This window comes from Mercenaria mercenaria, chromosome 2 (genome assembly GCF_021730395.1).
Source record: "Mercenaria mercenaria strain notata chromosome 2, MADL_Memer_1, whole genome shotgun sequence".
Classification (NCBI taxonomy): domain Eukaryota; kingdom Metazoa; phylum Mollusca; class Bivalvia; order Venerida; family Veneridae; genus Mercenaria; species Mercenaria mercenaria.
In genome coordinates, this window is record NC_069362.1 from 84,981,836 (window position 1) to 84,991,218 (window position 9,383).

The 9,383-nt window shown below is 35.2% G+C and overlaps 1 protein-coding gene across 4 annotated transcripts in view; it reads right to left on the bottom strand.

Moving 5' to 3' along the window:
- LOC123564470 (uncharacterized) overlaps positions 1–8,118 on the bottom strand; it is a 50,646-nt gene extending 42,528 nt beyond the window's left edge. For 3 of the 4 annotated variants that reach the window (XM_045358096.2, XM_045358099.2, XM_045358094.2), the window contains exons 1-3: positions 8,016–8,118; positions 3,193–3,288; positions 2,654–2,709 (exon numbers count right to left, since the gene is read on the bottom strand). In XM_045358096.2, the coding sequence (XP_045214031.2) occupies positions 2,654–2,709; positions 3,193–3,239 (103 nt within the window). In that variant the 5' untranslated portion in view covers positions 3,240–3,288; positions 8,016–8,118. Of the gene's footprint in view, positions 1–2,653; positions 2,710–3,192; positions 3,289–8,015 lie in introns of those variants that run through there. The other variant, XM_045358097.2, reaches the window with a different exon arrangement.
- Positions 8,119–9,383: the final 1,265 nt, after the last annotated feature.

Below are 9,383 nucleotides of genomic sequence, written 5' to 3' on the forward strand. Positions count from 1 at the left end.
TTTCAATGATGTGGCCTAGATTTTACCCAAAATGACCCAACAAATTTATCCTTAAGTTTAAACAGAAAAACATTCCGATTAAGTGTCGTGTAGATCCGGTAAAAAATGTGTCTTCTAAAGTGTTAACATGGTCCTTCTATATTTTGGCCTAGTGGCCTAGTTTTTGACCTAGATACTCCAGTTTCAAACTTAACCTTGTTTTCATAGAGACAATCATTATGACAAGGTTTATGAAGATTAATTAGAAGTGTGGCATCTGGAGTATTTAAAAGGTGTTTCTGAGATTTAACTAAGCTTCTCCTCATCCTACTTTTGTAGATTTCATAGAGACAAAGATTTATGATAATAAAATATAAAATGTGGCCTCTAGAGTTTTATCAAGGGTTTTTTGCTATGATATGAACATGTGTCTTAGTTTATGATCTAAAGTAAAACAATTTTGAAACTAGCAATGATTTCATAGAGATAAACATTTTGACAAAGTTTTATGATGATCTAGTAGACAAATGGTTTCCAACACGTTAACAATACTTTTCCACGATTTGACCTAGAAACCTAGTTGTTTTATATTATTTAACCCAGTTTTGAAATTAACCTAGATTTTATAGAGACAATCGTTCTGCTAAAGATTTATGAATGTGGCCTCAAGAGTATTAACAGTGTCTTTCTATGTTTTGACTTGGTGACCCGATTTTGAAGCTGACCTAGAATTCATAGAATCAAACATTCTGACGAAGCTTTATGAAAATCAAATAGAAAATGTGACCTTGAGAGTGTTATTAACGTTTTTTTCTATGATTTGACCAAGTGACCTAGTTGTTGATCACATGCAACTCTATTAAACTTGACCTAGATTTCATAAAGACATGCACTCTGGCAACGTTGTATGAAGATAATTTTAAAATGTACCCTCTAGAATGTTAACAAGTTTTATAAGATTTGACCTAGTTACCCTGTTTTTGATCTTTAACCAAATTTTGAACTTTATCCAGATTTTATAGAGTCAAACGTTCTTACAGAGCTTACAAAGTGTTAACAATGTGTTTTAATGACTTGGAATAGTGACCTTTTTTGCTTCAGGAAATCAAGTTTTGAACTTGACCTACAACTCATAGTCAAATATTCTGACAAAGTTATAACATGTGGGTCTCCAGACTGTTAACAATGTTTTCCTTTTTATTGAAATAGTGACTTAGGTCTTGGCTGAAATAATCCAGTTTCGATCTGATCCGAGATTATAATGAGGGTAACATTCGGATCCAGTTTCATGAAGATCGGGTTAATACTGTGACCCCTAGAGTGTTAAAATTAATGCTGTTGACTACGGCACAGGGAGTTCACAATAGCAAGTGAACTTCAAAATGGTTATTTCATGACGCCTCCTTTTCTGATCTTTCTTCCTCTCGCCTTAACCTTCACTCATCTGTTTCCTCGTATTCATTCTCTTTCTTATCCACATATTCTGTCAGTTCTGTCCCTCACAGTTCGATGATAAGTTCCATTGCTGCATATTTATCATAGTCCATATCAAAACCTAAGGTCAAACTATATCTAGAGCTCAGCTTACGAAACATACAGTATGTTCAATCAGGGGCTCATTGCTGCTCAAGAAAAATGTTAGAACCTCTAATCTCTATACGCTCTTTGATGAGTCAACAAACTGACAAGTAAAAACTTATGATCCATGGATGTGCCAACGACTTATATATCTAAGAATATGATATATAATAGAATATATAATATATGAATATAGCAACGATAAAACGTAACAAAGGTGTAGGGGAGAGTTTTAAAATAAGCTTAGAGCTCCCTACTCAATCCTCCACGTTGGTGTTTTAGTATTGTAGCCAATAACACATAGTTTAAACCTAAGAGAGTAAAAAGTCTTGCTGTAATTATATATCACATTTTCAATACATTTCATATACAAATTATTCCGACACATTGTTACTTTTACTGACATGCATTAAAAAGATGTGATGAGGATGCTTCCTGTACTTTTAAATTGAGGTTTCTGGCTTTATATGAGGAGTCTTCGCAAAACAAAACAGATACGGAATACATTACAAATGTATATTTCCTGAGTACTATCTTCCAAATTGCTAAACACTTTCTCTACAAAAATGTTCAAGAACTCCATTGTTTTAGAATGTCAATCCTCTAAATTGAAAATGCTAAGCTGCCGTTTTCTATCTTTACTACTAGTAGAGTTAATATGCACTGATCAATGCTCTTTATAGATAGGAACGTATCTGGAGAGTATCAAACAAATATTTGATTTTATTGTTACTTTTGCATTATCATGGGGCAAAATAACTGACATATAATACTTTAATATCGTATTATCTCATAAATCGAAAATATTGTGTCAAGGACTTCAAATCATATTTAATGAGAAAGATTATGGACTAAAAGGTAAAATGTTACTTATAGGTGTCGAATCGTTTCCAAAGCCCCTTTATTTTAATGTTTCCTGAAAATTGTTCGTTTAAAAAAGGTATGGTATCATAATCATTATACGTTAACGTTAGTAATCCCGTCCCCTCCGCCTCCGTCTTGATTCTTCATTACCATATCTATATGATATGAAAAGGGAGTAAGTTACAGAACAGTAATAACTACATTTTGGAGTAGGTTATAAAATAAGCTATACCGCTGAAACTCCGAGGACTGTCATGCTTCTTATTTGGTGGCTGGTCATGCTCTGGGCTGTTAAAACAAATAGATTGCTTTTAAGCAGATTTCATATTTGTCAAAAATATGTTAAGATAGACTTTTTTAACATTCACTTTAAACATATGGTTTAAAACATTATTACGAATAAATTTCCGTTTGATTTTACAACGGTTAATGTGCCGTAGTTGCAACTGGAAAGGTATTTTTACTTAAAAATCACGATCAATATTAAAAAATGTTGATGTTTTTTCTAGCTGCATTTTATTTAAATCTTTTTATTCAAGTTACATTCCATATTGTTCGGTTTAATTTAATGGGCCTATAAACACATTTAAATACAACATATGTTAATGTCAAAACAATTTAAATACAGTGGGTATGGGTCAACTTAAAACAGAACATTTATAATATACAGTGTAACATCTGCCCACATACTTGAGTAAAGTTATAGTGATGATTATTCAGCATTAAATTTGGTAAATTCTGAAGTTTAATTTAAGACTGAACAAAGTTTACCTGAATCTTAACTTCCGTTTTCCTACTATAATCTCTTTGCCGTTCATCGTTATCAAACTTTGTTGATTTACCTGCTCCTTTTCTTTTCAGATAATACTAGAATAAAATTAAGAGAAAAGATAATAGATAGCGTTTAATAGTAAATATTATAACAAATTCATAACTTGTTATTTTATTACCAAATTTTGATCTCTTAGTAATTAAATACAGATATTGACTTTGATCAAACACGATGATAATGACAAGTCAGCAGAGCTGTCATTTTTATGACTAGTAATTTAACTATCTATCTATCTATATTCCAATACTGTCTAACCCTTTAAAGGAACGTAGACACTTACATAAGCGTCAAGCCAAAAAGATTGTTAGTAGAAAATGAAAGAAAATCGGGCCAAAAGAAAAAGGAAAGGAAAATTTGTTAGTAATTTAAAAGATAAAAACAGGGGTGAAGAGCAAGGTTATGGCGAAGCGTGTTCAATGTTGCAAACAGAGGCATTGAACTGCTCAAGGGTTGGAAGGAAGGGAATGTCAGGTGGAAGTTTCCATAGGCCAATAGTCCCGGGGGAAAAGGAGTATTTGTAGTAGTCAGCGGTTGCAGATATTAACCTGTAAGACAGTGGATGATAATGGTGTGATTGCCTTGTTATGGGGATGAGATAATCTTCCATGGGGATTGCAACTAGTTGATTTGAGATTGTATACATAAGAGAGAGTCGGGAGTCAATGCGCCGGAGATCTAGCCTATGCCATTTAAGACAGTATAGCATGTCAGTGACACTTGAGGTGCGGCCAAAGTTGGGCATAGCTCAACGCGCTGACCGTCTTCGGACCGCTTCTATTTGGTCTATTTTGGGTTTGTGTGTATGGAGACCAGACTTCGGAGCTATATTCCAGCTGAAGTCGGACAAGGGCCTGACATGCCATGGACATAAGGGGTTTGGAGTTAACCTTTATATTCCTGGAAAGGAAACCTCGAGTTTGATTTGCCCTTTTGGTTGACCTATTTATGTGGGCGTCCACGAGAGATCGTTTGAGATTTCCACGCCAAGGTATTAGCTGAGGTGACGGATTCTTGTAGTGTATTATGCAGGCAGTATTGTGAGGGTATAGGATGTTTCCTTCTTGTGACGTGGATAACTTGACACTTGAAGGGATTGAATTCCATATCCCAGTCCAACTCCCACTTTTCTAGTGTTTTAAGATCGTTTCGGAGGGTATTTGATTGCCTGACAGAGGTAAGTGGAATGTATATTGTAGTGTCATTTGCGAATATACGCACTTAAGAATGGATATTTTGTGGGAAAGCTCTTAATCCATTTCAGGGTTTCATCATGTATACCATAGTTATGCATTTTAAACAGGACTTCGTTCCCATGGCTCAGTTTGTCGAATGCTTTGCTAAAATCTAATATAGAAATGCAGTATCAGGTCAACCTGTTGTTTTGACAAGGTCATTTACAAGCATAATTAGTTGTGTCAAACAGGATCATTTTTCTCGGAAACCATGTTGGAGATGGTACAGAATGCTATGGTATGTAAAGTGTTTTGTAATTGATGAGGACACTATATGCTCCAGGGTTTTGCAAAGTACGCATGAAAGGGATATGGGCCTGTAGTTGGCTAAGTCTGACATATCGCCCTTCTTGTAGATGGGGGTTACATTTGCATTTTTCCACTGGGAAGGTATAGATCCGTCATCAATGGATTTCTGAAAGATAATTTCAAGGATTGGTGACAGTTCCTTTGAAAGGGCTTCATCTTGTTTGACCCACATGCCGTATGAGGGTTGAGATGTGTTAAGAGCTTTTCTTTACCATTGGCATTTACATGGATATTTGGCATTCTTGTGTACTTTTGCTTGTCTTCAAAGGTGATGAGTTATGTGTTTGATCAGATATGTCTTGGAGTTTCATCTTGCAGTAGGATGCTAAGTTTAGAGGTGATTTTGGGCTGAATACCGACTGGAAAACCGACCGGCATTGCTTATTTAGAGCTGTTTCTTTTGAAATTTCATCGGAAGGGAGTTTGCTTTGGCAATTTAAGGGTGGCAGGGATGCTGAATTTTGTTTGGAATGCTTGAGGGAGTAGAATTTTTTGGTATTTGGTTTTGATGAAGGAGGGTTGTGTGTGTGTGTGGGGGGGGGGGGGGGGGGGGGGGGGGGGGCATCAGGCTGGTTTACATTTCGAGGGGTGAATGCGAAAGAGTTCTAAGTGCATATAAATAAAGAAGCACTTAGAACTTTTTCGCATTCACCCCTCGATTTAGAATATCTTCAAGGTATTTTTGATTGGCCTCTTTTAGTTTCTTTCGGACGGTATGTTTGAGGTCCAAGAAATATTGACGATCAGAGGATTTGTTTGATTTCCTAAATATTTGAAGGCCCTATCAATCCTTCTGATTATTCTCTTTAGACTTCGATTTACCCAGGGAAAATGGTTTCTAATGGGGTACAATTTTGACGGATTGAATTCTTCTGATTCTTTAGGGTCGATAAGAAATTTTCCCAAAGGTCTTCAATTGTTTGGGCGGAATATTTGTCCTCCTTTAACATTTTCTGACGGTACTTAATTGACTGTTTAAATCCTTCCCAGTTTGCTTTTTTGTATTATGGGACTTTTCGAGGCGTTTAGTAACAAATTTTGGCGGAACTGTTTACTTTGACCTCAACAATGTTTTGGTCGCTGGATTTGTTGTGAAACAATAAGTCTATTTTTTTTTCTCTTGTTTACTATTTGTGTGAGGTTTGAATTATTAAGGGTCTCAATGATTCTATATTAGGTTGGGTGTTTACAGTCAGAGAATGGGCTCATAGTATCCCAGTCAATCTTAGGTTGATTCAGATCCCCAGCCGCCCAGACATTAGAGAATCCTTTATTTACTTTAGCAAGAGATTGGGCAAATTCTACTGAGCTGGCTGTGTCTAGCTCATGGAGCTTGTAGTATGCACATATTACTGATAATTTGTTGCCTACCAGGTCAAAGATCTTCACAGTTGGATTGAAGTTCGGGCATTTCTTGGACAATAATGCAGTCTCTGACTGCGATGAAGACTCCACCACCTGCCCGTGTGACACTGTCTCTTTTTAATATTGAGTAATATCTGGGTCAAAAAATTTCATTTGTGTGCTGTTTAGGTTTAAGCCAAGATTCTGTGCCTATTATGGTATCAGTTTTTGTTGAGGAAGCTAGGTTACTGAATTCATGTTTCTTGTCAACAGCTGTCCTGCAGTTGATAACAAGAACTTTAACGGATCTTTTAATATTAATTTTACTTGTTAAATTGGGTTTATGACTTTTGGTATCATTGTTACGTTTTGGTGTCAAGGTGTGAGCCATGGAAAAGGAGCGATCACTGGAGTTCGATTCGTTAAGGCTTTCAAAGGGATTTGTATTTCTATGGTGTCTAAGCACGGGATTGGGTTCAAGGTGATGTTTATCTTTTCACAGAGAGTGCATTTCCAAACCCCGACCCCGCTGGAATTTTTTATTCTGTCATACATGGAGTCGTCAGTAACGCATTTTTGTTCGGTATAATGTTTTGTACGCGTATAAGTTGCAGATTGAAACCAATGCGAAACAGATTAATTAGCATTTATACATATGCTTTAAGACATTTTGGGTATTTTTTATTGAAATTCCTGGTTTAAAGAAAATCAACTTCAAAGGCGATTATAATTATGCCTTTACGGAGGAGAACTTAAATAAAAATAGAGTCAGTTAAGATTTGGTAGTCAGAACTATAAAATCCGATTAATTTTACATGTTTTGTAAACTATCAAAATTATGACACGCGTAAAAGATATTATCGTAAATATGTAGCTAAGCAATTAGCCAAATGCGTGTACATTCAATCGATGAATTGGACATATACTGCAAAACTTCATAAGACGGTGATGTGCTTATTAATTAAGCGTCCTTGAATTTGGACTCTCTGTATTGTTATATAGAAGATAAGAGATCAGCGGGCATTTCTATGATTTTGAAAAAGCAGACTGATTTTGATTAAATTGTTATTTTTGGGAGCTGTTATGGTGTTGTTCAATGGTCTCTATAGCATTTGGCCAAATTGTAGACCAGGGCAGGGTCGTAGCTAGTCCAGACCCCATTTATCTGTGGTGCAAATTTGAAAAAAAAGTGTAATTTATCACCAAAGTAGCTAAAAACTCAGCCTCAAAGATGTTTATATGCTGTTACGATAGCAATAACCACAGGAAAGATAACTCTTGTAAAACCTTGATTCAGGATTTCCAAAATAAAAGATGTTCGCAAAAAAACCCTGCAATGCTCGCATTCGCTTTTCAAACCTAGCTTATTGTGTTGCATAGAGGGTATTTTAAATACTGACTTGTAAGTCTGCAGATTGGAAATTATACACAGTTTTCAAAAGTGAAAGTACCATGTTTTGAATAGGGCTAAAATTTCACTTATAGTTTTTTTATTGAATGGCTTCGTAATCTCTCTAAAGAAACTAGGGAAATCTTCCTTTGTAATGGATGAATAAGTCATATTAAGATAAACCAAATGCATTTAGCAGAAAAAATGCAATTAGCTTCGGTCAGTTTTGCACAAAAATACCCTGATAAAGTTGTTACGTGTTAAAATCTGGGACATTACTTTAACACTCCATAAAACTTTATCAGTAATATTTATGTTCATAAACGCAATTCATTTGTCATTCATACATATCAGAATCCAAAAAAAAACATCATTTCAATCTTGTAATCAAAACTAACAAAAAATGGCATTAAGTTATGGTAGCCAGAACTATCACCGAAGTAAAGTCCTTAATGAAGCAATGAAATCAAATGAATTTTGCGTTTACCTCTTTCAAAATATCACAGCTCAAATCAGTTTAAAATCATCTCTGATTACGCACCTATACATTATGCAGTATGGAAATTCCATGGGATTTCCCCCGATTTTTCCTTTTCTTGTATATCTAATGCGCATGACTGTACGTACTTGTTAGCGTAACTGCAAGACAAAATTAAAAACTTTTGCGGTTGTCTATCTTTTAATTTCAAATCATGCACAAAATTAAGGCATGAAAAATAGATGTAGGAAAAAGTGATGTTCTATAAAGATACGTAAAGACGATCTGAAGTTGTCGTTTTTATATAAAACAAAGAAAGATGTGAATTACTGACCTTCAACCTGTACGCCATCATCGCCATGTGCGAATATAGATAATCAGCGCCGTAACTACGTGAGGCAGCTGCCCCGCTCAGTGTTTTGTTATTGTTTTCTTTCTTTTTGTTTCTTTTTTTTTTTTTTTTTTTTTTGATAGCAAATTGCATTTTTATACATAGAATAAATATATGAAAATCTCAATTTCTTTTTTCACCCCGAACAAAGCAAACAGATTTGATACAAATACCTTACCTGATTTGTCTCTTACTTTTCTTTATGTTTTCATGAAAGAACATTACTAGATCTTGTCCTAATATTTTATGTAGAAATGAACTGATGAAGAAAACTTATTTTGTAAATCGTTTATTCAAATCTTCTTTGCAGTTGTACTTTTGTAATTCATTTTTTCTTTGCCTGTTTTATGATAACTGACTGTGTTCTTGAAACTCGTTGTGTCCTCAAAAAGAAATACCCAAATAATACATATTTCCAGGAAAATGATACCTTAGCTTCATTTGTTCTCGGTAGAAAAGGGGTGAGGTTTGATTGTTGTGTGGTGGCAGAGTCAAAGGTAACACCCAATTTTCCAAAAATAATCACACATTTGTTTTTCCCCCAAGCACTTCGTATTGTTAATAGTATTATACCTCAATTGCCTAAAAATGTACTATTTGTCTAGTAGAATTTCACATTTCTTGTCCCTCTAGCTGTTTTCCGATTTTACAAGGCTAGTATCCTGATTTGTTTGTCTCAGATGGTTTTAAGATGCACCGTTTTGCCTTGCTGAGTTTTCACATTCTCCCGGAAAAAACCCCTAACCCCTATCTCTACTTATATTCGAGCAGTGTGTACATTTCAACCTCAGTTGCTCAGTAGATGGCTCAAAAGGCATCATTTTGTCTTGTTTAATTTCAAACTTTCTCGGGGAGGACCCGGAAACCGGAAACTGTCATCTCTATTTGTACTCAAATTAAGCAGGCTAGTAGTGTGTACATCTTAACCTGACCGGCTCAGATTTTTGGTCGGAGATAATTCGAAATGCACCATTTTCTCGTGTATA